The 27,826-nt window shown below is 59.2% G+C and overlaps 2 protein-coding genes across 3 annotated transcripts in view; one reads left to right on the top strand and one right to left on the bottom strand.

Moving 5' to 3' along the window:
• Window positions 1–5,454, top strand: part of EVL (Enah/Vasp-like) — an 80,354-nt gene extending 74,900 nt beyond the window's left edge. For both annotated transcript variants that reach the window (XM_065870843.1, XM_065870844.1), the window contains 3 exons: window positions 2,904–2,970; window positions 3,405–3,462; window positions 5,248–5,454. In XM_065870843.1, the coding sequence (XP_065726915.1) occupies window positions 2,904–2,970; window positions 3,405–3,462; window positions 5,248–5,285 (163 nt within the window). In that variant the 3' untranslated portion in view covers window positions 5,286–5,454. The remainder of the gene's footprint in view (window positions 1–2,903; window positions 2,971–3,404; window positions 3,463–5,247) is intronic.
• Window positions 5,455–8,079: 2,625 nt separating this feature from the next.
• DEGS2 (delta 4-desaturase, sphingolipid 2) lies at window positions 8,080–27,388 on the bottom strand. The gene is made up of 3 exons (XM_065872299.1): window positions 27,307–27,388; window positions 10,010–10,752; window positions 8,080–8,226 (listed from the first exon to the last, which is right to left on the bottom strand). Exons 1-3 carry the CDS (start codon window positions 27,386–27,388, stop codon window positions 8,080–8,082), a joined length of 972 nt encoding a protein of 323 aa, XP_065728371.1.
• Between the last annotated feature and the right edge of the window lie 438 nt (window positions 27,389–27,826).

Raw genomic sequence — 27,826 nt, 5'->3', positions numbered from 1 at the left:
GGGAAGACGTAGAGGGCCGCGTGGTGGACGGGGCTGGGGACGGGGGTGCTTTAGCGAGTGGGCCTCTCAGAGGTGGCATTTGAGTTGACCCGGTTGAGAGGGAGCCTGCCCCGTGGAGATTGTGGGTACGGCCCTCCAGGCCGAAGGAGTGGTAAGTGCTAAGGCCCTGAGCCTGCCACCAGCCTGGCAAGTTCAAAGAACAGAAAGCAGGCCGCTGTGGCTGGCAGGTGATCGGACGTGGGGAGGGCAGAGGGAGGCACGTTTAGAGGGACAGGAAGGAGCCGCACGGTGAGAAGTGTGGATTTTATTCTGTGTGCGGGCCCCAGTCTCCGAGCTCTGAGCAAAGGGCGCCGCGATGGAGTTGCTCTCTGGGCAGCTCGCTCTGGCTGTGAAGCGAGAGGTGGACCGGAGCCGGGCGGGAGCCAGAGCAGCCGGGGAGGCGAGGCGGCCGGGGCTGACCTGCAGCTCCCAGCAGAGCTAGCTGCTTCCTGGTCGTGGAGTAAGGACGGGCGGCCAAGTTCTGAGTGGCCAGGCGTCCCTCACAGGGCAGGAGTGTCATCTAGGGCATTCCCACACGTAAGAGGGCTCTCCGGCTCCGAGCCAGAGCGCTTCTCCAGACTCACAGACGGGGCGGGTGCCGCAGGGCTCACAAAAGCTGTCGGGGTCACCATCGGGGGGACTTTCCAGGTCTGCAGATGGGGGGACCGAGGCCCAGAGAGGTGAAGCAGTTTGTCCAGGTGACTGGAAAATTGCTCTTGGAACAGGGACTTGAAACTACAGGATGGGTGTGACGGAGCCAGGGATCTCAGGCCGGACGTCTTTCCACATCAGGACCCAAAGTTACTTACAGACTCAGTCAGGACCACATTTATTGAGTCTCTTTATTGAGTTCATCCAGGAGGGGTGCAGGAGCACTTTTTCTTTTCTTTTTTAACCCAGCTTTGTGCACTGGACACTAAAATTTTATTTACATAGCATTCAGTGGTTTTTTTTAATCCAGTTTTATTGAGATACAATTGACATCTAGTGTTGTGTAAGTTCAAGATGTACCACACTGATTTGATATACGTACGTATTGTAAGATGGTTACCACAGTCAGGTAAGTTAACTCGTCCATAACCACACAGTTACCTTTTTTTGTACGTGTGTGGTGAGAACTTTCAGATCTATTTTCTTTGTTCCTTTCAAGCATACGATACAGTGTCGTTAACTATAGTTACCGTGCTGTACATTACACCCCCAAGAGGGAACCCATCTTATTGGCGGAAGTGTGTGCCCTTGGACCACCTCCACCAGTTGCCGCCACCCACTAGCCCCTGGCAGCCGCGAGTCTACGCTCTGTTTCTGAGTTTGGTTTTTCTAGATTTTACATATAAGTGAGATCACGCAGCATTTGTTTTTCTCTGTCTGGCTTATTTCACTTAGCATAATGTCCATGTTGTCACAAATGGCAGGGTGTCCTTCTTTCTTGTGGCAGAATACTCCATTATGTAACCGTGTGATGTACATATGTACACGTGTGTGTACATACACTCACACGCACACAGATACAGACATGACATTTTCTGTCTCCATTCATCTGTCAGTGGACTCTTGGGTTGTTCCCGTGTCATGGCAGTTGTGAATTACGCTGCAGTGAACATGGGGGTGCAGCTGTCTCCTGGGACGGTGATTTCATTCCCTTCGGCTGTATACCCAGAGGTGGGATTGCTGGCTCGTGTGGTCATTATGTTCTTAATTCTTTGAGGCCCCTCCACACTGTTCTCCATCGCGGCGGCACCGGCACTTTAGCTTTCATGCTTGTTCTCCTTCACTGTGGAGAACACCAGCCCTCGATTTCCCCAGATGGACCTAATCTGTACAGTGACCCCTGGTAGCCATGCCAGTCCGCCAGGTCAGTGTCTGTCCGCCAGCTGTCACATCCACGATCCCTGCAGCTGGCTCTAGCCACATCATTTCCCTGAACCTGCCTTTCTCCACGTGGGGACAGAAAGTGGATCCAGAAAGTGTACCCTCAGCACCATGGTCCTGCTTTGAAAGGCCAGGTGGTTAGACGAGCGTTTGCCAAGATTTCCTTCCTTCCTCCCTTCCTCCCTCCTTCCGTCCTTCTGTCTTTCCCTCCCCTCCTCTCTTCCACTGGTGAGATCTTAGTTCTCCGACCAGGGAGTGAACCTGGGCCCCGGCTCTGAAAGCAGCAAGTCCTGACCACTGGACCGCCAGGGAATTCCCTGCCAAGATTTTCCAGGAAGGATTCATGTGCAAGAGACATTAAGTTTCAAACCAGCTAACCTTAGTTCGGAAGCATCAGAGGACAGTCCCCAAAACTGAAACCTTTGCCTGAGACGAGCAAAACCACATCCAAGGACGTTTCCTGAAGTAATTACACACCAGAGCCGGTTACCAACACCAGGGACACATGTTTGTGTCGGAAGTGGGTGCCTTTAGGATGAGTGTTTAAGATTTTTGCAATTTTGTCTCGTATTTAATGCCATCGTTACTGGTTCTCCCCAAGCCTCCGTCTAGCCAGGAACGTAGACCCTCACTGAGGACCAGCCTCTCGGGGTCCCTTTCCAGGGGAGGCAGCATGTGACGCTGTCCGCTTACGTGGCTGCTTCTGTGTGAGAGCTGTCAAGTCAGAAGACCCCAAGTCCTGACTCTTGGGTTGGGAAATATGGTCGCGGTATCCATGAGCCCCTCTCGAGGTGGAGACAGGGCACTGGAGTCCTTTTCAGGTAGCTAAGGAGCGGCCGGAGGTAGAAGCAGAAAGCGTGTGAAGGACGATGGGAGAGGGCAGGGCTGGGCCCGCAGCGGGGAGGCGCCGGGGCACCACTCGGTCTCCCAGCACGGGGGCGCCTGCCGGGCCCCAACGCCCACCTGACCGCACCCTGCCGCCCTCTCCCCAGGATGAAGCCGGCGGGAAGTGTAAACGACGTGGCCCTGGATGCCTTAGATTTAGACCGGATGAAACAGGTGTGTCCGTCCTTCCCGGAGAGGCTGTGAAGGAGCCAGAGGCTGGGGACTTGTCGGGGCCGCGTGGGCAGGCAGGCCCGCCCTCTTGCCCAAGAGGGCCACATGCAGCTGCCAGCAGTCGGGAGCCGGCGGTGGGGGAGGGGACACGCGCAGCGTTGGTCCCCCTGCCCCTGTCCTCACCAGGAAAAGGCTCTGGGCGCTCCCGGCCCGCCTCTGGGGCTTCCCCTTCCTGGCACTCCGGCTCCTGAGTACTTCTCAGGCGTGGGAGGGTGTCCCATGTCCCACTCACACACCCTTCCCCAGCTTGGGGAGGGAGCCGAGAACACGGGGTGACATGGGCAGGGGTGAGGGTTGTGGCGCTGCCCCTGCCTCTCGATCAAGGCCACTTCTCCTCTGCTGTCCGTCCCTTCACTCGGAGGCTCTGCTCCCACCAGGAGATCCTCGAGGAGGTGGTCCGCGAGCTCCACAAAGTGAAGGAGGAGATCATCGACGGTGAGTAGAGGGCCCCCACCCCCGGCATCGCCCTGAGCCGGGGTGCACCCAGCGTCCTTGAAGACGGAGGCCTGCCTGCGCCCAGGGCGGCCAAGCAGGGGTCCAGGATGGTCCAGCCAGGGAGGCCGTCCTGGGCCAGGAGGCCTGGGCCTTGTACCAGCGTGGGGGCGGGGGTCAGTCTTCCTCCCAGCGGCCAACACCACCCTCCCGAGTCTCTGAGCAAACTGAGACTCAGATTAAGCCCCTTGTCTAAGGACGGGGACGCCCTGCCGGTCTGCCGCCTCAGTCCGAGTCTTCCCAGGATTAGCTGTGTCGAGGAGAAAGATCCGAGAGGGCATTCCCAAGCCCGGAGCAGCCCTGAATTATCTGCTGCTTAGGTCGGCATCTGTGGACTCAATTACTTGTTCTTCTGCCGCTTCTGGTCACTGGGTTTGGGGTTATAGGGGCAACCGCTGCCTGCCCAGAGGTTTAGGGGTCCAGGAAGCCACAGAATTGCCTATGGGCCTGACCTAGTTCACAGCCTGCTTGGCCGGGCCTGAGGGAGCAGGCACGTGGCTCCAGAGGCAGGGCCTCGTCACAGTGAATCACATCCGTCCTTCGGTCCCCACCGGAGCCTTTGATACCGCTGGCTCAGATCTGGAGCCAGAGGAAAAGGAAAGGTTCGGGCTGGGCTGGCTCCGCCCGACAGAGCAGTGAGGCACAGCCTGGTGCCCACACCCCTCCCCATCCCACCTGCTGGGCGCTGGTGGCAGAGGGCCGCCAGACACGGGAGAGAGGAGAGGCGGCTGGGAACCTGCGTGGGGTGCCAGCAGAGCCGGACCCCTGCCCAGGGCTGGGTGACGGCCACACCCCGTCCTTGACCCAGAGGAGAGCACTCAGTTCCTGTTTGCCCAGTCCCCCCACAGGCCTGGGATGGGCAGATACGGAGTTAATGAGTGAAAAGAGAAAGCAGAGCCAGAGAGGAGACAGAGGCCAACTATTAACCCTGCTCTAATGCTGGGCACTCCCACCTCAGGAGGGCTGCTTGTGTGGCCCCAGGGCCAGGGCTGGTGTGGGGCCCGAAGCAGGGCTGCCAGCCAGCCAGCGAGCAGAGGGCACAGGCCTCGACGGAGGGAGCCAGTGGGTGTGGGGGGGCCCCCGTCTCTGCACCTGCCACAGCACGGCCATGGTGGACGCAGCCTCTAGGGCGGGCGGCTGAGAGGCTGGGGGAGATGTGGGCCCTGGGGGTCTCCTGGAACCCTCCCCTCGTTCCCCTGCTGCTGGAGACGGGCCCGGCCCTTAGCTCTCTCTCCTGGCCTTCGGCTGCAGGCCCCCTGGGGTCTGTCTGGGCAGAGGCTCACATCTGGGGGAGGACTCTGGGGAGAGGAGTGGGGAGAAGCCCCGGCCCCCTCCGGATGGGGCGAGCCCAGGCCCGGGCAGCAGGGCGTGGGAGCCCTCCGCCCTGCTCAAGGTCACCGACCTGATGCTGCCCCTGGGGGCGGGGTGGGGGGCTTGCCGGTCCTCCGACCAGAGCTGGGCTGCTTGCCTGCCCCTTACCAGTTCGTCCTCTGACGGGGAAGGGGCAGTGCCATCCTCGAGGGACTGCCAGCTCACGAGAAGCGGCAGATGAGACCCACAGAGGGCTTTGCTGTCGCCCCGGAGTCGGCCGGAGCCCGCTGCGCTGCTTGCCCTCTGGCCTGGGGGGCAGCGGGGCGGCTCTCGGGAGACAGCGGGGCAGACCCCAGGCAGGACCTGAGCAGGCCGGCGAGTGGCGTCTGAGCCTCCTGTCCCGCCCTGTCCCCTCAGCCATCAGGCAGGAGCTGAGTGGGATCAGCACATCGTAGGTCGCTCGGCCCCCGACGTCGCCTGAGACCCGGTCCAGCCGAAGGCGGGGACAGCAAGGAGCCCAGCGCCCCAGGCCTCCAGCACACACGAGCACGCACTGAAGCTAGGATGTGCTTCGTTTAAAAGTCTTAACCTGTGATAAAATATTAAAATGAGGAAAAAAGTTCAGCTCCTGGATTTTTTTAGATTCAACCTGACACAGCACACCAGGCCTATCGCCTTTTTTTGTATTTTATATTTGCCTATTTAAGTGTACGTTCCTTTCGGTTTATAGAGAAGACACCCCGAGTCAGTCACGCGCCTCGCTAGATGGTTTCAGGTTTTCTCCTAGGTGCCACCGGGAGCAGCGGCCGCTTCCACGTGGCTCCTTCCCAGCGTCCTGGTGGTTGGGGTCCATCCACGCACCAGGCGGTCTGTGTGCACTTGGTAATAAACGCTTACCGTCCACACCCCGGCTCCGACTCGCTCGCTGTTGGCAGCTCCCGGCCGGGGAGGCCTCTTTTGGGGGAAGGGCCCACGGCAGTGGCGGCGGTGGGTGCGAGGCTGGGCTGACTCAGATGCGAGGGGGGACGGGCTGCTGAGCGGCACAGCTCAGGCACTGCCGGCAGGGGGCCCAGGAGCTGCCCCCCGGGGCCTCCTCCAGGGAGACGGGCTCTGAGTGGCTCCTGGAACGTCAGCGGGGCCGGGAGGAGGCACCAGCTTAACCTCCCCGCCGCGCAGAGGGGCGCCCCGTGACTCGGGCCCAGCAAGGCGGGCAGGGAAGGCCTCGGCCCTGCCCCACGAGTCTCCTGCAGCCCCCAGGGAGGAGCACAGGTCCCCGCCTCCGTGGCAGGAGGGGCAGCCCGGGTGCCCACCTGAGGCACTTCCCAGCACTTCTCAGACCGCGCAAGGCCCCCCATTGGAGCCAGAGAGGGTCTGGCTGTCCGCATTGGCGACTGCTGCCCCTGAGCCAGGAGTGAGGCCCCAGCCAGTGGAGAGGCTTTGGCCTCCTTTGACTATCAATCACGCAGGCGCCATGGCACAGTGTGCCCAGGCGCTGGCCCAGCCGTCCTCTGGGGGCCACGGGAGGAGGGCCCCCAGTCTGGCTCGTGACAGCGGGACTGTTTTCTGGCCAGGCTCTGGACACACCGTCTCACCGAGTGCTCCCAGCGACCCTGGGACACAGGAACAGGGCTGTTCTGCTGGTTGGGAGGTGAGCGGCTTTAACCCACACACAGCTCCATGAGCGGCTCTCCCGGGCTCCTCCTGCCTCCCGCCGTCCAGGAACCCTGTCGCCTCGGGGCCTCGGGGAGAGAGTCCTGTCAGGTGGCGAGGGGGTGCGCCCCTCTTCCCGGGCAGCTGCCTCTCGAGAGAGTTGTGCCAGACCCCTGCCCTGGGCCCACCTTCGGCTCTGGGTGAGGCCCAGCTGTGACCGTCCCGTCGGCAGATAAGCTCGCTGGCGGACATGGAGAGCTCGCGAGGCTTAGCTGGGCTCTCTGGGGCTCCCCTGGGCCCAGGCCAGCGTGTGCGCACAAGGAGGGGCCGCCTGTCCAGGCTCAGAGCCGCATTGCCCTCCCACAGCCAGTCCAAGGGCCTCTTCCCCGGGCCATCTCAGTGGTCAGAACACCCGGGGACAGGGGTGCCTGGCACACGTGAGGCCACTCCCAGCCCTGAGCAGGAAGTCCTTGCGTAGCAACTGCCCTGTCTCAGGCACCTGAGACCTTCCTCCCCTCCCAGCTGGGCCTTCCTACCAGCCCTCTCTCTCCCGGACCAGCTAAGGCAGCCCCGCCATGCCCGCCCCTGGGCCATGGTCCTCGGCCTCCCCAGCCTCACGGCTCCAAAGGGAGGCCATCTTGGCCCGGCCGCTTCCTCTGGCAGGGAGGGCCTCGCCCAGGCATCCCTCCTGCTGCCCGCCTGCCTCTGGAAGACCAGGACCCACACCCCGACACAGCCCCCGGGCCAAGGAGCTAGCGCCAGCGATGCCTCCCCACCTCTCAGCTGGGCCATTAGCCCTCCGCACAGTCCGGACGAGCCGCATCCTGCTTCGCAGAGACACCGAGGACACCAGCCAGCTTCCGCCAGAGCCCTAGCTCACTTGGGCAGTCACCCATCGGTCCAGCGGCCTGTGGTACCTGTTCTTCTCAAGCCCCACGTCTGAGCTGGTGGGGGTGAGGGCCCCAAGGTGCAGCAGGAGCTCGGCAGGCGCGGGGGTGGGGGGCAGGGTTGTGGGGGGAGCAGGGACGTGGCCCGAGGACCACGTGGATCTCATCTCTGCCCACACCCCCAAAACCGGCCACTCAATGACAGGGCCCCCGGGGAAGGCTGCCCCAGAGGGAGGAGCGTGGCCTCAGGCCCTGCTGGCCAGGAGCCGAGCCCACTCCTGGGAAGCACCCTCTGTGGACTTGAAAACATGCTGCTTTAATTTAGGGCACGGGCACGCCAGAGAAATCAGCTCCCTGGGCACAGGGCACCCAGCGCCGGGCCAGGCCTCGCGCGTGACGTCCTGAAAGGGAGGGCCCGGCCTGCAGTCACCAGTCCCCGTGCAGACCAAGCCTCTCCAGGCTGCCACCTGTGCCCGCTGTCTCCAGGCGTGGTCTCGGGACTCCAGGGGGACAAGAACAGCAGCCTAGGGTGCGGGAACCAAATGCAGCCAAACCAGTTCTGAGCACTGCACGCCCTGGGGACAGGTGACGGCCAGCCCTGCAGGTGGGCGGGGCGAGGCCGGGCAGCAAACAGAGAGCACAGGCCCTGCTCCCAGCGGGCACTGAGGCGCGCGCAGCAGGGTCCGTGCTCTCGGGGCGCCGGCCGTCGGGCTCACAGGCCGTCCTTCGCCAGCTTGCACACCCGCTTCACCCTGGCGTAGGGCCCCAGGGAGTCCTCGGACACGAAGTCCCAGAGCACCTTCACCCACGAGTGGTGCTGGGGCAGGTGGTCGTAGTACTCGGGCGCGATCTTCCGCACCTGTGGGGAGGGCACACGGGTCAGAGGCCGCACAGCCGCAGGCCACGCGCGCGCACACAGACCACGTGAGCACATGCGCAGCCCTATCATCTCCCAGGGTACCCGTGTACGGGCCCGCCCGGCGCTGCCCAAGGGCGGAGGGGCCATTGGCCGGGGGCACCAAGAGGCGCTGAGGCCCCTGTCCCAAATGGGGGTGAGGAGTTAAAATGCACACCCCCCTCCCCGCAGCCCACACCCCGAGTTTCTGATCCAGGAGCCTCAGGGTGGCCGAGTCCTGCTGAACCAAGGTCACGTCCACGCGCCTCAGCCTGGTGTTCGGTGCCCTCTCGGACCTGCAAACCCCTCTGATCTTGGCTTCCACCATACTCCCACCCCGTCGCTCTCCTGCCAGCCTCAGGAGAGGCTGATTTATTTCCCCCTCCAGCTCCCTGCCCCTCTCTGCACCTGACACCCTCAGCCCGCCTCCTCCAAGAAGTGCTCCAGCCTCAGCACCTACATGCACACCAACTGCAGGGGAGGCCTCCCCCTCCCCCCACAGAGAACACACCAGGTGCACAGGGCCTGCTTTATAACTGAAAAGGGGGGCCTGAGGGGGATGAGGTGACACGCACGGCAGGAACAGGGAGCCTTTGACCTTGCTTGGGAGAAGGAAAGGCTCACAGCTGACAGCAGCTGCTTCTGTGAGTGTTCTGGGTCAAGATTCTGGCTCTGCTGCTTCCTGAGTCAGAGACCCCTGCTCCCTGAGCCTCTCCCTTCGCGTCCATGAAATGGGCGTGATGGGCTTGAAATGCTGTGTAGGCTTGAGGTGAAGCTTCGGTGAGATGGTGCCCAGCACACAGCAGGACCTCAGTACCATTGGCGGGGGTGGGGGCGGGGCCTGCACAGCCAGGGTGGACACACAGGCTGTCAGACTCCAGAGTCACGTGGGCCACGGCACAAACACCTGCACACCCAGACCAGCGTTCACGCGTACTCCAGCACACGAGTGGGTGAACAGACATGCACGTATGGACAGGCACACCTAATCACGTGTAGGAATGCGGGCACACAGACGTACACACAGTCTCGCACACTCAGACAGCCTTCCCACGACCACAATCTCCAACCCCCCGTGCGCAGTCACTTCTGCTCTAACCGACCAGTGCCAGACCAGAACGACAACAACTCCTCCCCCCTCCCCCCTCCTCCTCCCTCTTTCTTCTTTAGAAATTCTCCAACCCAGATCTCCCAAGACAGAGGTGCCAGCCCAGAGGCTTCCACTCTGAGGCAGCTCGGGCCAAGCCCCTTGGGTCACAAAGGGCAAGGCCCACCCTGTCCTCTCTGTGCCGTGAGGGGGCCCCTGGAGGGTCACAGGGCAGTGACAAGAAATGCGGAGGGACAGGGTCAGAAAGGGGAGGCGCTTCACTTGCAGTATCGTTACTGCTGCACCATCTACAGGAGAGAAAGCTGAGGCACAGAGAGGGCAAGCGGCTTGCCCCAGGACACACAGCCAGCCAGTGAATATCATAGCTGTGCTCAAATGGGTTTTCATTAAACCAAGAGGCCTGAACTGTAAAATGCCCCTTGAGCCCCTGCCCCACCCCCCCAAATTCACCTTCCTATTCTCCAGCCAGGCACTCCGTGTGCCAGGTGGCCTTTCCTTCTCCCCTGGGGGCCCCAAGTGAGCACGTAGCCATCCCGTGATCAGCACGAGAGAAAGGCCGGAGTGTGGCCCAAAGCCCTCCCCGCGTTCCCCCACCTCCCACTAAGGTGCCATCGCAGCCCTGCGACCGTGGCCACGTACCAGGGGCAGGTTGCGGCCCGGGATGCTGGGGAAGTCGTGGTGCTCCATGTGGTAGCCCACGTTGAAGGTGATCCAGTTGAGGGGCCCATAGTAGGAGTAGGTCTCATGGCCCTTGAGGAACATGTAGTGCTCGGCCACAAAGTGGCCCGAGATGGGGTGCAGGCCCAGGCCCAGTAGGGAGCTGGCCAGCAGGTAGACCATGGGCTTGAGCCCCCAGAGGGTGAAGATGGTGGCGTTGGCCGCCAGCTGCGCCAGGGCGTTGAACACCTCCATGCGGGTCATGGCCTTGGGGTGCACGCAGAGCGGCCGCAGCGAGTAGAAGAAGGGCTGCAACGCCAGCCAGAGCAGCTTGCGGGCCGGCGTGCAGAAGAGCCAGCCCTCAAGGCGCGTGGGCACGTCCACGTCCAGCCCGTCGCCGCCCAGGTAGCGGTGGTGATCCACGTGGTACTTCTTGAAGGAGGAGGCGTAGGGCACACCCAAGGGCAGGTTGGCGAAGACGGCGAACCAGCGGTTCTGGGCAGGGTGGCCAGTGCCGAAGGCCGTGTTGTGCGAGATGTCGTGGATGGCCAGCGTCAGCGAGTGGTTCACGCAGCCCCCGAAGGCGTAGGCCCAGAAGAGCAGCCAGCGCCACGCCAGGCCCCGCACCAGCCAGCAGGCCAGCAGCTGCGCCAGCACCATCCCCAGCACCAGCCACTTGAGATGAGGGTCCGGCCGCATCAGGGCCTTGATGGCCGGGTACTTGGCTGCAGGGAGGACCGGGAGAGAAGGTGAGGGGGCGCTGGCCGCGTGGGTCCCAGATGCATGCTTCCCCTCCTCCCTCCTTAAATTTTTCCTGCCATCTTCCCTGTCTTTCCCTCCACCATCCATTAAGCTCCCAGGCAGTGACACGGAGAGTCGCTCTGAGATCTGGCACTGCGGCTTTGGGCCTAGAAGCAGCCTCGCCTGTGCTCGTGCCGAGGGAGACAGGCAGACCCGTCTCCCCCCACCACCCAGGGGGCTCTGGGGAGACTCCCCAGGGTGGGGGTCTTTGTCACCAGCCTAAACAAAGAGCAGGCGTCAGCATGGACCACAGAAACATAATTCCCGAAATCAAAACAGCTGCCGACAGCCACAGGTTCAGCGCACGCGGTGCTGTGTACGGTTGCTTCGTTGCTGCGGGCTTCCAGGGAGCCCGAGAGCCACAAGCAGACTCTTTGGGGGGTGGGGGGGGACCCTGGGAGGGGGCAGGGCGGCTGGGGGAGGGGAATGTGGAGGGCTCTGGCTTTGTCTCGGTGTTTCAGTTCGTAAAACAAACAAGATCTGAAGGAAATATGATAAAATGTTGAATACTTATTTTGGGTGGTGGGTGTTTGTTATAGTATCTTTTGTACTTTTCTGTATTTTGTTTTACGGGAAAGGAAAAAACAATGGCAGTGGGAGTTGCCCAAGCAGGGAGGGCCTTCCCAGCCGAGGAGGCAGCCGGAAGAGAACAGGGTTGGGTGGGGGCCTTGGGACAAGAGATCAGTGCCTTCTAGAAACCTCTGCTTGGTGGGAGGGGGCTGGCAGGCTTAAGGCTGGTGCTGTATCCAGGGGCACGGAGGGACAGGGCTGGGGGGCATCACATGCTCAAGGGGACAGTCAACCCTCCCACTACAGGTCTGCTGTGTCCCTTGGTTCCCGGGCAGAGGAGACAGGCCCTCAGGTGGAGCCAGCGTCCTGACCCACAGATTGGGATCCAGGCCGGCGAGGGCGGGGCTCGTCCCAGGCACCCTTAGGACAGTCAGTACCCGTCTCCAGTGCCTTCAGTGCCCGCCCCTCCTACCCATCCAGCAGCTGGGCGGCCTCAGGCTGGCCTGTGAAGAGGGTGTCCAGGGCTGCAGCAGAGGCTGGGCCCCAAATGGAATTGGCCAGGCCAAGGTTGAATCCTGGCCTACGCTTCCCTCCTAGTGACCCAGGAAGTCGCTGCCCTTTAGTGCTCAGAATGGAAGTGTGTGACAGGGCTGCCTTCTTCCTCCCAGCCCAGAGAACTTTCTGTCAGAGCCCCCCAGCAATGGAACAGGCTGCCTCATAGGTGGTGCGCTGCCTGTCCCTGGGGGTATGCAAGGAGAAACACAACAAGGACTGCTGCCCCAGAGGGGAGACTCAGGCTCAGAGTCTTCCTGCCCAAGCTGTGGTGGTGCCACAAGCCCATCTCGAGGTCAGTCTTGATCCTGCTGTGTGGCCATGGTGCATTCCCACCCTCTCTGGGCCTCTGTGTCCCAGTGTGACACAGTGTGGGCAGGATGTGCCTCACGGGGTATGTGTTCCACATACTGGTCCTGGAGCCTGATGGTGGGACAGCCTGCGTCTGCTGGAGATGTCGGGGCGGGGGCGGGGGGCGGTAGTCGGGGTTCCCACATCCTAGAACCTCTGCCCAGGAAGCCCACAGAATCCCCCAGGCAGCACTGACACCCCTGCTATCTACACACCAGCACTCCCAGCGAGCCTCCACCTCATCTGGCGGCTACGGTGGTTTTGGCTCCGACCAACTGGGCAGTGGTGCTATACAGCCCTCAAGACAGCCTGCCAGGGGAGTCGGCCGAACCTCACACCCCTACCCCCGGCTCCCATTCCAGCCTCCTTCCCCCTACTGCTGGGGCTAACCCCCAGGCTTCCAAGCTCGGCAAAACTGCCTGGGCCCTTTGATCCCGGGAGCTTTCCCCGAAGCTGCCAAGGACACCACCTAATCAGGTCCCGAAGGATGGTGGTCACAGCACAAGCATCAAAGCAGAACTTAGGAAAGAGCAAACAAGCCCAGGCCTGGCGATAAGCCACAGCCCTGCTTGAGAGGGGCCCAGGGGGCCACAGCATCTCCACGGGGGGTGGAAGGGAGCCGCGTTCAGAAAGGGTTCAAATTCCGGCTCTGGATAAGGGTTTAGCAACAAGAATATATAAAGATATCCTACTACCCAAAAACAACCCAATAAAAAATGAGCAAAGGACTTGAATAGATATTTCTCCAAAGATGTGCACCTGTTTCTCTAAGCACACGAAGAGGTGCTCAGCAGCAGCCAGGGGGTGCAGCCAGCCCGACGGTGAGATCCCACCGCAGAGCCGCTAGGACGGCCAAACTCAAAAACCGGAAACTCGCAAGTGCTGACGAGGCTGCAGAGACATGGGGGCCCTTGTTTGTGTGCTGCTAGTAGGAACGGAAAATGGTGCAGCCACTGTGCCAAACAACTGGGTGGTTCCTCAAAAAGTTAACCATGGGATTACCATAAGACCCAGCAATTCCACTGCCAAATGTATACCCCACACAACTCAAATCAGGGACACAGACAGAAACTTGCATATCCATGTTCACAGAACTATTCACAATAGCCAGAAGGTGGAAGCAACCCAAGTGTCTGTTAACTGATGAGTAGTTAAACAAAATATGGTCTCTCTACACAATGCAATATTATTCAGCCTTAGGAAGGAATGAAACTTCCAGTTACAAAATACGTAGGACATGGGGATGTGATGTCTAGAATGGTGACTGTAGTTATTAATACTGTGTTGCATATTTTAAAGTTGATAGGAAAGTAGCTCTTGAAAGTTCTCATCAAGGACTTCTCATCCAAATAAAGAGGGAGACATAGAGAATGGACTTGAGGACTTGGGGTGGGAGCGGGAAGCTGGGGCGAAGTGAGAGTAGCATCGACATATATACACTACCGAATGTAAAATAGGCGGCTGGTGGGAAGCAGCCGCATAGCACAGGGAGATCGGCTCGGTGCTTTGCGATGACCTAGAGGGGTGGGATAGGGAGGGTGGGAGGGAGGCTCAAGAGGGAGGGGATATGGGGACATGTGTGTGCATATGGCTGATTCAGTTGTGCAAGAAAAACTAACACAGTACTGTGAAGCAATTATACGCCAATAAAGATCTGTTAAAAAAATAAAAGAACTTGTCATCCAAGAACTCATCGAGAAAAAAAAAATTTATAACTATGTATAGTGACTTGTTGGGATCATTTCACAGTATACCATATCAAATCACTATGTTGGTGGGGGAGGGATAAATTAGGAGTTTGGGATTAAAATATACGCACTACTGGGACTTCCCTGGTGGTCCAGTGGTTAAGACTCCATGCTCCCAATGCAGGGGGCCTGGGTTTGATCCCTGGTCAGGGAACTAGATCCCGCACGCTGCAACTGAGAGCCCGCATCCCGCAACTAAAGATCCTGCGTGCCGCAATTAAGACCTGGCACATGGGCTTCCCTGGTGGTGCAGTGGTTGAGAGTCCGCCTGCCGCTGCAGGGGACACGGGTTCGTGCCCCGGTCCGGGAAGATCCCACATGCCGTGGAGCGGCTGGGCCCGTGAGTCATGGCCGCTGAGCCTGCGTGTCCGGAGCCTGTGCTCCGCAACGGGAGAGGCCACAACAGTGAGAGGCCCGCGTACTGCAAAAAAAAAAAAAAAAAAAAAAAAAAGACCTGGCACAGCCAAATAAGTAAATATTTTTAAAAATATATGTACACAGGGCTTCCCTGGTGGCGCAGTGGTTGAGAATCTGCCTGCTGATGCAGGGGACACGGGTTCGAGCCCTGGTCTGGGAAGATCCCACATGCCGCGGAGCAACTAGGCCCGTGTGCCACAACTACTGAGCCTGCGCGTCTGGAGCCTGTGCTCCTCAACAAGAGAAGCCGCGATAGTGACCGGCCCGCACACCGTGATGAAGAGTGGCCACTGCTTGCCACAACTAGAGAAAGCCTTCGCACAGAAACGAAGACCCAACACAGCAAAAATAAATAAATAAACTCCTACCCCCAACATCTTCTTTAAAATATATATATATATATGTGCATACTACTATATATAAAATAGATAAGCAACAAGGACCTACTGTAGAGCACAGGGAACTCTGCTCAATACAATGAAAGAGAATGCAGAAAAATTATATATATATATGTATTTACATATATATATGTATGTATAACTGAATCACTTTGCTGTACACCTGAAACTAACACAACCTTGTAAATCAACTATATTTCAATAAAATTTTTTTTTAAAAATCACCTGAAGCTAATATAATGCTATAGGTCAATTATGCCTCAGTTTTAAAAAGCCCTTATATTGAATTCGCTGCTTCTCTGTCACAGTGCCGGCTCCCTCAATCCTGCCCCCGGGAACTGACTCCCAAATAAACTAGCAGCACCTCCACCGCCCAAAACACAGGCATGAAGGACTACCGCGGGCTGCGTACAACACGGATGAACCTTGAAGACATGATGCCGTGTGAAAGAAGCCAGTCAGGAAAGGCCACATACCGTACGATTCCGCTTATGTGAAATATCTAGAACAGGCAAGTTCACAGAACCAGAAAGTAGAGGTTTCCAGGGCTGGGGGGGCGGGGGTGCGATGGGCAGTGACTGGTAATGGGTGTAGAATTTCTGTTTGGAGTCATGAAAAAGTTTTGGAAATAGTAGTGATGGCTACACCACACCGTGAAAGTCATGAATGCCCCCAAATCACGTTTCACACACGGTTAAAATGGCAAATTTTATGTTATCCTTTACCACAATTTTGTTTTTTAAGTTTAAAAACAAAAAATCCGGGGCTTCCCTGGTGGCGCAGTGGTTGAGAGTCCGCCTGCCAGTGCAGGGGACACGGGTTCGTGCCCCGGTCCGGGAAGATCCCACATGCCGCGGAGCGGCTGGGCCCGTGAGCCATGGCTGCTGAGCCTGCACGTCCGGAGCCTGTGCTCCGCAACAGGAGAGGTGGTGAGAGGCCCGCGTACTGCAGAAAAAAACAAACAAACAAAAAAATCCCAGCTCCGAGCAGGTTACGTCAGCTCCAAGGCTCGTTTCTGAACCATAAACAGGTCACTGGGAGGATGAATAGATAAGGCACGGAAAGCTCAGGCTGACTGGCCGGGAGCAGACACCCAGATGAATCTGTGCTTTATGACGACCACCCAACAAAGTGCACCGTGAAGGCCGGCGGCCAGGATGCTGCCCGAAGACGGGTATGCTGGGGACAGCGGTGGTGGGATTAGGCTGCATGGCGCTCTCCTCCCGGGCCTGCCCACATGGCCCAACGGCGGCCAAGTGGGCTGTCCCTGCTTTGCGTGTGGGAGGCGACTTGGCTATCCCAGAAACGCCAGAGGCCCCGAAGGGTACTCGCTGCCCCGGGCAGGTGGAGGAAGATGCAGGGAAGGGGGTGCCAAGGCCCCGCCGCCTGGAACCAGCTCACAAGGTGGAGGGAGAGACTGGCAACTGGGGTGGGCGGAACAGGGGCCCCCCAAACATGTCCAGGTCCTACTCCCCTCACTGTGAATCGGTCAGCTTCTGAGGGACCCTGGAAGTCAGGCTGCACCCAGGGTGCTGGTCTGCTGACCTCACAACAGCAAGGAGAGCCTGGAGTATCCCGGTCATCCCAGGCTCAGGACAGTGGGAAAGCGAGCAGGAGAGGAGGTCTGGGGATGTGCAAGGTCTCCACCGGCCTCACTAGCTGTAAAGATCGAGGGGCACGGGCGGCTCCAGAAGCTGGAAAGGTCAGGAAACAGATTCCCCTCTGGAGCCTCCAGAAGAAACTTCACCCAGTGGGACCCGGGTCAGAGTTCTGACCTCCAGAACCGTAAGATAACAAGCGCGTTGTCTGTGGTCATTTGTCTCTGCAGCTCTAGGAAACACACAGCAACTGGACGGGGGATGAGGAAACCCCGGGCTCTGACAGCCCAGCTGACCTCACTACCCCATCCCTGCACTGGCCTGGCGCTAGGCGCGGCAACTCACGTTCGACCCTGCCCCTCAAGGGTGCCACTGCCCGCCAGCCTCGGCCGAGGTGGACCAGCCAGCATGACGTTCGCCCAGCATCACCCCGCCAGACGGGGCAAAGGAGACAAAAGGACCCCAACCTGGGGGGTTGGCCCCACTCGGGAGGGGGGCAGGGGGCAAGCCTCATCCCAGCTTGTTCCTGCCACCAAAGGGGGTCAGAGTGAGCGGGCACATTTCAGAAGGCGGGCCTCAGTGGTGCCCAGGAAGATGCGTGCTTCCCCTGTGGGGCTGAGAGGCCTGAGGGGGTGGGAATCCAGCAGCCACAGTGAGGTGGAGCAGGGGAGGATAGAAGCGTCTTCACGAAGGCCAGGGGAAGAAGGATGTGCCTGCAACCCAGCCTTCAGGAATGTTCTCGCCCAGTGCCCAGGAAATCACGTGCAAAGTTCCCGAACATTTGCATACCTGAATGTCAGGTTGGGACCACAGGCCGCAGGCTCCATCAGCCTCCCGCCCACCAGAGGTGGCCTCTGGACGCCAGCCTCCAAGGGTCCGGGCCCTCGCCTGCCCAGGCACACCTGGGAGCTCAGCCAGGCAGCCAGAGGCCACCAGCCTCCACAGGGCAGGTCTCTCCATCTTCCCTTTGGAAGGAGGCCAGGCCTGGGGCAGGCCACACCTGCACCAGGTGAGCACAGACTGGCAAGCCAGCAGGGACAAGCACCCCAGCTCAGGGATCCAGGCCAGCAAACAGGCCACTTCCGTACCCCTCAGAGGCAAGGGCAGTGACAGAGCCCAGCAGCTGTGACCTTGGACGGTGGGCCTCTGGTGCCCCGTCTGTCATACAAGGCCAGTAAGTCGTGCATGAGTGGAAGCAAAGGAGAACATCCTTGGGTGTCCCTTCCCTGCCTGGCCTGGCGCCCCTTCCTCCCTTCCTGACAGTTTCCCAGGGACTCAGCTGCCCTCAGCTCGGGTGCGGCCTCAACACAGCCTGGGGCGCCTGGTCCCCAGCCCCTCACCCTGGCCGACTGGGCAGGCCACAGCACTGCCCCAGCCTAGGGCTCCACATCTGGGAAATGGGGGTGACACCCCGACCTGCCCATCCAGGCTCTGGTGAGGCTGGGATGACAGCTCTGAGCCCTGGGAGCTGTTACTACTGTTGTTATTAAATACAGTTTTCTGATCTGAGAGTAAAAAACATCCCATTTCTGACCTTTGGGGCTGTGGGCTGCTCTTGGAGGTGATCTGGCCCCAGGCTTGCTTTAACCTATGAGCAAAGGCCCCATGCTCCCCGGCCACTATAGTCACTAGGCCCAGCCATCCTGCTGGAAGCAACGGAAAAAGGCGGCGCACGCACAAGCCGGATGCTTGGCAGCTCAGGGGCGATCGAGAAGGGGCCAAACACGTGAGCTCCAGACCACCTCCACCCTGCCCGGAGGCCCTGTCCAGACCACAGTGCAGGCAGGAGGAGCCCCAGCAAGCCAGGCGAGTCAAAAGTGGGGGCTCAGGGGCTTCCCTGGTGGCGCAATGGTTGAGAGTCCGCCTGCCGATGCAGGGGACGCGGGTTCGTGCCCCGGTCCGGGAAGATCCCACATGCCGCGGAGCGGCTGGGCCCGTGAGCCATGGCCGCTGAGCCTGCGCGTCCGGAGCCTGTGCTCCGCAACGGGAGAGGCCACAACAGTGAGAGGCCCGCGTACCGCAAAAAAAAATAAATAAATAAAATTTTTTTTTAAAAGTGGGGGCTCAGAGACGGTGGCCAGGGAGCTAGGAGCCCAGCGGATTCCAGGGGTGGCACGGCTCGGAGACCTCACTGAACACCCCTGGCCTTCAGCGGAGACCCCAGGAAGGCACCGTCTAAGGAGTGGGGCCCCTCCGGACCCACCCGAGCCGCGCTGGTGAGCAGGGTCAGGCTGGTTCACTAGCTCATCTACCGCCTGCTGGACGAAGATCCATCTTCGCTCAAACGAAACAGCAAACATCGAACCTTTTCAATTCCAGGGCTTCTAGGTCCCTAGGAGGTGGGAGGCCTAGAGGCCTCCCTGAGAAGATGCTCTGGGACCCTCCAGCCAGGCGGGCCTAAGGAGGTCACTGGGTGCAGTCGACTTTGGGATAAACGGAGCCGTGGGCTTGGGGGTGCCCAGCTGCCGGGGGGTCAAGGAGGGTCACGGCAAGGAAGGCCGGACAGGCACCTGCTGGACTTAGCAAGGCCCTGTGGGCCCCAGCAAGAACCGTTTCAGCAGGAGGCGAGGTGAGAAGGTGAGGCCAAGCGCAGGCCTGGGGAGGGAGGCCTGGCTCGGGGGTTGAGATGGGAGAGATTGGGGCCAGCGGATGGCAGAAGGAGAGGACAGAGATGCGGGGCGGGGGTCACGGAGAAGGCCAGGGGGTGCTGGCCTGACAGAGGGGGCGCCTCTTCTGGGGCTCAGGGATGAGGCTGGGTAGGGGAAAGCTGCTGGCTCCATGTTCTCTGGGCCCCAGGAGAGGCGGGATGCCCAGGAGGAGGGCGAGAGTGCCCTGGCAGCCCCACGAGGAGTCCTCTGGGCCTGGCTGGACACCCAAACCTGGCCCAGCCTGACCAGGCTCTGCCCCCCTGGGGGATCTCAGCTGATGTCGGGGGGAACCCTGCTCGCTCAGGCCTCCAGCACAGAGCACCAGAGAAGCTGGGTTAGGACACTCACGCCTCAAGGGCTCTCTGCTCCTGTGGGGCAGCCTGGAGCCCGCATGGACAGCCACACGGAACCAGAGACAAACAGACCCATGCAAATGGCCTTCCAGCAGCAGCCTGGGCGGGGCCCAAGGCAAGCTGCCCACGAAAACAACCATTGCTAGAAGCCACACTGTCCAGGCATGACACAGAAAGGAGGGGCGGAGGCCCAGGGAAGGGTCTGACAAGGCAGGGCGAGGCCGACAGAGCCAAGACTTGACCTCAGGACCCCCCGCCTTCAGGCCCGTGGATGTGGCCGGAGCCCGGGTGTGGTGAAACGTGCCCGGCGTCTGACACACACTTCCTCGTGCAGCCCTCACCACCCTGCCCAGGAGGGGACTGTCCCCCCATCTTAGAGATGAGCATACAGAGCTTCCACCACGTGGAGAAACGACCTAATTTTCCACTGGCTCCTCCAGAGTCCACAGGGATTCCTCAGCCCCGAGAGGAGCTGTTTCCTGGAGCTGGGCTACATCGTCAGGGCAGAGCGCCCAGAGAAAATCCTGGGTCCCAGTTCAAGAGAGCCTCACTGCAGCCTGGCTCAGTCCAACTGCTGCGTGCCCTTGGGCCAGCCCCTGTCCCTCTCTGGGCCAGCTTCCTCACTCTCCGTCCCTAAGGCACCCACTCTGACAACTCTGGGCTGTGAGGGCCTGGAGGTGGGGCCTTCCCCGGGGCACATGGGCCTCGGGTGGACAATGGAGAGGAGGCCGCAGGCCCCGAGGTGTTGGGGAGCTTGGCTCCAGCAGATGGGAACATTGCCGTGCATTACATATATTTACATACGTGGCGGACTTGTTCATGAGGGCCCAGAGGGCTCAGCAGAGGAGCCTGCCTGAAGGGAAGCAGCCTGACCCCACTGCCCTACGCTGACCCCACAGAACAGCCTCCCCGTGGACACCTGGTTATTCCCAGAAGATTCCTGACAAATCCTGCTGGGCCAGGCGTGGTGGGGAGGAAACGGCAGAAACAGGCAGCCCGGCAGGGGGCGTTGCCGGGCCCTCGCCCTCCGCAGGGAGCGAGGGTTCCCGCGCAGCCCCTGCTGACCGGCCGCGATGAGGTCCCTTCTCACCGGCCTCCTCCAGGGCTCCCAGGAGCACACGGGGCTTCTCCCCATTCTGGATCCTCCACGCACCCGGCCGGGCACCATCTAGGGCTGGATACCCTGACCGCTTCCCCAGGGAGGTCAAGTGACATCGCAAGACAGTCCCGCTGGCTCCAGGGGGGCCTTGTCACCGCCTTTCACCACCAAGCGCTCTCCAGCCTGAACATTCCATCGTGTCGGTCAGCTCACTGTGCCCACCTGCGTCCAGCACCTGTCTGACCCTGTCCCGCCACAAGCCACCCCGTGCGGAGCACCTTCCCTCTCCCCCCAGGGGCTGAGCACCTGTCCTCTGACAGCATCTCCAGCAAAGGCACCAAGCCCTCTTCATCCCCTCCTTCCTAAACGGCTCCCCCGCAGCTCTGGCCCCAGTGCTTCCTAAGCCGCCTTGCCCTGCCCCGCCCCGTCTCGCCCCCTCCTTTCCGGTTTGGGAGCCCAAAGGCAAGCCTAAGCCTGGCTGGTCAGTGTGGGCGGTGCTCTGGGGGAACCGGGGAAGCGGCCCAAAGTGCCTTTGGGAATCACTGACCCACCTCCCGCCAAACCTGCTCTTGATTCCGGACAAATATTTGCCGAAGGTCTGGGCTGAGCCGGCCCCAGGCCCCAGAGGCGGGAGGGGCTCGCAGGCTCCGCGGGGGTGGGAGGCACACGTGCGGGGCACAGGGGTGTGTCCCGACTAGGACGTGCTTCGGACACACACACTGAGCCCCGTGACACTCGAGCCGAAACTCGAGGGACGAGGAGTGGCTCTAAGGTTACAGGGTGGGCTGCCGAGTGACGGCAAGTGGTCCTAGGGACCTCTGGGGTGAGGGGAAGGCTCTAAAACTAGACTGTGTAACTTTACTAAAAAATCACTGGACTGTTCCTTTAAAATGAGTGAATTTTATGGCATGTAAATCACTTCATAAAAGCTGGTGCGAATGAAAGAACGTGGATTAGAAGCAGGCTAGGTGAAGGCACAGCACACACATCAGTACGGAGGCGGAAGGGAGGAGAGGAAGGGGCCGCGGGAGCTGGTGACTGCCCGTGGGTCACGTGCCGGGGAGGACAGGAGGGGGGACAGGCTCTCTTCAGGTCCCGCGTGGAGAAGAGGGTGGAACAGAGGCGCAGGCCGGAGTCACCAAGTTACAGCCCTGTCCTAACCCTGACCAGGCTGGGTGACCTTTGGGCAAGGGGCCTAACTTCCCAGGGTCCTGCCCTGCCTTAAAAAAAAATGCAAATGTCTGTAAGGCCAAAAAAAAAAAAAAAAAGGAGTGGGGGAGAGAAACAAAAACGATTGAAAAAAATGTTAGGACTTCCCTGGCGGTCCAGTGGTTAAGACTCCACGCTTCCAATGCAGGGGTGCGGGTTCGATCCCTGGTCAGGGAACTAATGTGCAGTGTGCACCCTGCCTCAAAAAATAAAAAAAAAGTTCCAAGTGAAAAGACAAGGGACAGACATGGGAAGATTCTTGTTACATGTGGCAAAAGCAGGGCCACCACAAGTCATGCGTAAAAGACTCCTACGGATCCAGGAAAAGGGCTCCTCAGAAAAAGGACATGAGTCGAAAATTCACATAAGGAGAAAGACAGTGAAATCATGGAAGAAACAGCCTCACTAATCAGCTCAGAAATGCCAATTAAAACGGGATGTCTCAGGACCTTCCTGGTGGTCCAGTGCCTGGGACTGTGCGCTCCCAATGCAGGGGGCCGACGTTCAATCCCCGGTCAGGGAACTAGACCCCAGAGGCCGCAACTAAGAGTTCACATGCCACAACTAAAGATCCAACTTGTCCGCAACTAAAAAGATCCAGTGTGCGGCAACTAAAGATCCTGTGTGCCAACTAAGACCCAGCAAACCAAATAAATAAATAGAGAGAGAGATATTAGAGGGGGAAAAAAAAACGGGATGTCTCCCTGCTCTCCAGCTGGCAAGGATTAAACTGCATGCTCTGAGCTGTGGCTGACAGGTCCCTGGCACCTCTGGAGGGAGGGAAACCCTGCGACGGTCGTGGCAGGTTGGACTAGAGATGCTCAAGCTTTGGTAGGTGCCTACTGCCTCACTCAGCCTCGCTGGGAAGAGCACTGGTGGAGGTGGGCCCGGCCCTGCCCTTGGGAAGCTCAGAGTTGAGTGGGAGAGTCAGACAAAGCTATCACCCCACAAATCAATGTAGAATTACAGATGGGAGCAAAGGTCACAAGGTAACAGTGCACAGCACCCTACGGAAGGATAGGGAAGGAATAGCTGGGCGGCAGAGACGGGGATAGACTGTGGTGTGGGCAACCAGCCTATGCCTGCCGCTGTCAAGTGCCCAAATATACCGCCCTCTCCCCAACTCAGTGGGCAGCGATGCACGTCGGTAGTTTGAAATTGGCCATGATGGAAATAGCTACAAAAATTGGCAAATGCCAATTTGCGAATCGGGGTCTTTTGTTCCCTCCAGAGATTCAGTTGATTATTTAACATTTCCCAGCATACCGTGTGTGAGGGCACGCGCTGTTAGACAGTGTTTCTGAGAAAGGGACATTTAGGCTGAGACCTGAAGGATGCATAGGAGTTCTGTAGACGAAGAGTAGGGAAAAAGAATTCAAGCAGAGGAAACAGCATTTGCGAAAGCCATGAAGTAGGAAATGGGCAGGTGGCAGGTATATCCCACCAAGTGGCTAGAGAGCAGACAGTAAGGAGAAAAGGCAGGGGCCAGAGCACGGGGGTGCCAATACGCAGAGCAGAGATGAGATTCTAGGAAGGGAAGCCCTTGGAGGACTCAAGCCAGGGAGGACACAGTCAGCTCAAATAGGGTCCTAGAGGGACTCCCTGGTGGTCCAGTGGGTAAGACGCCATGCTCCCAATTCAGGGGCCTGGGTTCAATCCCTGGTCAGGGTGCTAGATCCCACATGCCGCAACTAAGACCCAGATAAATAAATATTTTTTTAAAAAATAGGGTCCCAGGGATCACCTATTGTCTGTGCTGCTGTGTGCCCATGCACCCAGCACCCCTCCCTCCCCACCCAACTTAGGATCAGAGCACCCCTTTCTCGGAGAGCTGCAACTCTCTGACGTCACAATGTGATACTGTGCGGTTTGCCCATCACAGCCCCCCGCCCACTGGCCAATCAGAGGACTCACAGCTCTGGCCAGAGATGAGCTGGCTCAAGGGGAGGACGGGCTACTCAGGGCAGAAGGGGAGAGAGGCACCTCTCTTCTGTGGGAATCTCAGAGCTGGGTGGACACAGGCTGCAGCCCGCCTGGAGGACGAGGAGAAGGCTGACTGCAGCAAGGACAGGGGCGGGAGAGAATGGCCGTGTGGCTGGCCGGCCCTCCACCCCTGGCTCCAGCATCTCTGTGGTTGGGTGAAGATCCTCCACGAATGCGCCTGAGAGTGTCGGCCAGTTCAGTTCTGGATTTTACCACTCGCCACTCAGAGACCCCTACGCCCACCCCAGGGCCTTTCGTGAGCAAATAATCCAACAACTGCAGAGTCTCACTTCCCTGCTTTCCTTTGATCGCCTGATTTTTTTTTTTTTTTTTTTTTTTACTTATGAAAGGGCACATACATGGTAAAACACAAAAAAAAATCACAAAGCTATTTGTTTTTGAAAAGACAAATTCAAACCCTGCTTCTTATTCCGCTGGGCACACCTGGCTTGGACTCTGGTCTCCAATGTTACCAGAGTCTCGCCGGCTCCGTTCCTGCCCTCGCAGCACAGGGAGCCTCAACCCTGGCCTGCAAAGCACGTCCCCATCCAGGCGGGATCTGGAGACGGACTTTGGTCCTGCGCGAAGAGCACGGCAACCAGCTCTATGCGAGGCCTTCCTGGGTTCTGACTTCAAGATTAGGATCCTTGAGCATCCAGTGGCCCCCAAGGAGCTTGGTGTGGGCCACAGTGGCCAGCTGGCTGGGACTGGAGCACATCCCTGCCTGAACACCGACTTGGCCTCTGTGGCCACTGAGCTGTGTGGCCCTAGGCAAGTCACTTCCGCTCTCTGAGCCCCACTCTGGGGCCTCCTCTGTAAAGAGAGGCTGACAGTTACACATAGGATTTCCCTCAGGCTGGGAACAGCGCAAGCTTCAGGAAAACAGAGATGGAAAGATTTTCCCCTGTCCTTGGGGAAAACCTGGGCCTTTCTGCAAGAGGTAATAATTATCATCGCAGCTAACATTTTGTTGAGTGCTGGGCTAAGCACGAACACCAGCTCATTTAATCTGCACAACAGGGACTTCCTTGGTGGCACAGTGTTTAAGACTCTGCGCTCCCAGCGCAGGGGGCCCAGGTTCCATCCCTGGTTGGGGAACTAGATCCCACATGCATGCTGCAACTAAGAGTTTGCATGCCACAGCTAAGGAGCCAACCAGCCACAACTAAGACCTGTCGCAACCAAATAAATAAATACATTTTTTTAATAAAAATGATAGTTAAAAAAATGTCTGCACAACTCCATAAAGAAAGTGCTACAATTCACCCCTTTTAACTCAATCAAACCTCAGTTTCCTCATCTGCTTATTGACTTGCCCAGGTTCACATGACAAATGAGTGGGTGTTGTCCTTGCCAGGAGATCAGCTCACAGCCAAGGTCTAGAGCCACGTAACGTGCCCCAGAGAGATAAGGACCCGATGGGCTGGAGCAGTGGAGGGGAATCCCCCTGAAGCACCCTCCTCTGGCCCGGGCTCGGTGGGGGGGGGGGGGGGTAATTCCCACTGGAGGGAGAACTGAACGAGTGGGGCAGAGTAGCGAGGAAGGTCCCCCAGGCGGAGGAACAGCGTGCGCAAATGCCTGAGAGGGCGGGGGAATGGCACATTCCAAGTTCGTTAGCTCAAAACTGGAATCCACAGCACCCAGTGCACAGAGGGGATTTGCAAAGCTCCCTGGAGAGTCAGCCCTTGAGAACTTGTGCTGTCCCCACCCTGGCCCAAGTCACCTCCCTCTCCTCCAAGTCTTCCAGGCTTCCCAGCCACCCTGTCCAGGATGCTTCCTGGATTGGTTCCAGGGTCCGTGCCTTCCATCTTGTGAGACAGATCATTCTCCATGTTCTGGCGTGCTGGGTACCACAGTGAGCACTTTCTCACCCAAGCTCTCCTTTTATCCTCATACCCACTCCTCCAGAAAGGATGGTGGTGCCCATTATGCAGATTGGGAAAGTAAGTCTGCAACCCAGAGTGTCTGGATCCCTCCAAGCAGCTCTATGGGCCAGGATACATCCCTCCCGCAGCCTTCTCCGCCTGAGGCCAGGTGCCCAGGGAGTCCTGTAAGGGGGAGGTGGGGGACAGCCAGGGGAGGGGAAGGAAACACAGCCCTGCCTTGAAACTGCTGAGAGACAGCAGTCATGATGCCTGTGCTCCGTGGGGGAGGGAGGACCAGATGATCACCAAGTGCCCTCTGAGCCACCTGCAGGAAGTTCGCAGGCGTAAATAGTGCTGGATTACTGCTCACCTCACAGGAGAAAACCACAGACGTTACAGACCCACCCAGGGGTCTCTAGGCCCTGAACCCCCAGCAACAGCAGGGCACGGTCATACACTAACCACTCAGTGCATCCGGTGTCTGAAAGGTAATAGGACAGATATTTCCCTAGTCTTGGGGTGGGGCAGGAAGACACCAAAGGGAAAATTCTAAAGAAAAAAAAGTCAACCTATTCAAATGCATTTAAAAAAAAAAAACCTTTTGTGACTATAAAGGGAAAAAGATTTGCAATGTATAAGACAAAGGGTTAAAAGCCTCTATACAAAGAGCTCTAACACCAACAAGCAAAAGACCAAGCCAAGAGAAAAAAAAATTTAAATGACCAATTAAACATTGAAATCAATCATCAAATTAAAAATTTAACCCACAATGAAATAGTATTGTTCTGTCAATCTGCTTGGTAAAGATTAAAAACGTTTGCCAACCCCAGGTGTAGGCGAGGGTGTGGTGAAATGGCGACGGACTCTGGGGCAGGGGAACGTGTCCACCCTGCTGGAAGCTGGCCCGGCACTGCAAAGGCGATTTGGCGGCACCTAGTAAAAGCTGTTCTGGAGGTGCGAGCCCTTTAACCCCTAATCGCAGGTAAAGGACTGTACATCCTGGGTCTTCCTGAGAGACGGATGGAGCCCATCAGGATGGGTGAATCCAAAGGATGGGTGACCACGTAGGTAAAAATGACCTCCCGGGACACTGAACGACAGAGAGGGGGGCCACCGTGTATTAGGCTATAAAATAAAAGGACAGACTCTTTGGTACAGTCTGTTTTTTAAAAACTTGTCTCTCTGGTTCAGCGTTTGCTTCCTTCGAGGCGCTCATTCTGCCCTAAACTCCGGGATTGGGGGTGGGCTTAGCGACTCCTCCGGCTGGGCCGCCGGGACCCCGGCACTCAGCGCACATAGGAGCCCGGGATACGGCGGAGGACAGGTGGCTGCGGAGCTGCCTTCGAAGGCGGGGGCGGTGCATCCCGTACAAAGACAGTCCCCGGGGCCGACCTCTGCGCTGCGACCTCTCCCCGGAGCTCGAGCCCTGGTCCCGGCCCTGGGAGTGGCTCGCGTTCCACAGCCAGGATGGAGCAGCTGAAACGCGCTCCCCTGAGGCGCAGAGCGCGTGTCTTAGATCCCAGGACAGAGGCAGAGACGCGAGGGGAGTTCCAGGCCGGAGCTGGGGACCCTCAGGAACCCCGAGCCGGGGACGCTGAGGGAGGAGGAGTGGCGCTGCTACCCTCTCTGGAGCAGAGGTAGGGGAGGGCCTGCTGGGCATCCGGGCCTCAGGAGCGACCCCTGGGCTCGGGCTGTCCCGGGACACCAGACGGCCCCAGGGCTGTCCCCACCTGGGGCCCGAGCTCACCGAGCATCTCCTTGCGCCGCTGCGTGTGCGGCTGGTCCGTGTAGACCCACTCGAAGTCGCTGCGGCCCGCACTGTTGCCCATGGTGGCGCCGGGAGCTCAGGGCTGGGCTCCCCTCCACCTGTCTCCCTGCTCTGCGCGAGGACCAGTTCGGGCTCGGGGCGGGGCCTCCAGGGGCGGGGCCTCCGGGGGCGGGGCCGGGAGCGCCTCTGCCACCAGACCTGGGCGCGGTCTTGTGTCGGAGCAGAGGCGGGTCCCCGGGGCTCTCGGAGCCTCAGTTACCTCGGTTGGAAAATGAGACTGTTAGGACGCAACCCGTGCAGAGTCCCCGGACCCCACGTTGTGTGGCGACGCCCCGTTCCCTCAGTTTCACTGAGGCCCGCCCCCCCCCCCCCCCCCCCCGCCCCGATGGCTGAGCACCAGTTCTCTCCGCGGCCCAGGGCCACTCGCGCTCCTGCCACCCCTGGCCCTACAGACCCACCGGTGAAAGCGCCCACCTGGCACGGGGCAGGGGTTGGAGGG

The sequence above is a fragment of the Phocoena phocoena genome, chromosome 2 (genome assembly GCF_963924675.1).
Source record: "Phocoena phocoena chromosome 2, mPhoPho1.1, whole genome shotgun sequence".
NCBI classification, from domain to species: domain Eukaryota; kingdom Metazoa; phylum Chordata; class Mammalia; order Artiodactyla; family Phocoenidae; genus Phocoena; species Phocoena phocoena.
Note: the sequence above shows the minus strand (reverse complement) of the source record. Positions and strands in the feature narration are given on the sequence as shown.

Bases quoted from the DNA above. Each gene is read 5' to 3' on its own strand.
- DEGS2 (XM_065872299.1), bottom strand. From the start codon at position 27,388: ATGGGCAACAGTGCGGGCCGCAGCGACTTCGAGTGGGTCTACACGGAC. The intron at 10,753-27,306 runs GTGAGCTCGGGC...TCCTCCCTGCAG, and splicing joins GCGGCGCAAGGAGATGCTCG to CCAAGTACCCGGCCATCAAG. The intron at 8,227-10,009 runs GTACGTGGCCAC...CCCTCCCCACAG, and splicing joins CGGGCCGCAACCTGCCCCTG to GTGCGGAAGATCGCGCCCGA.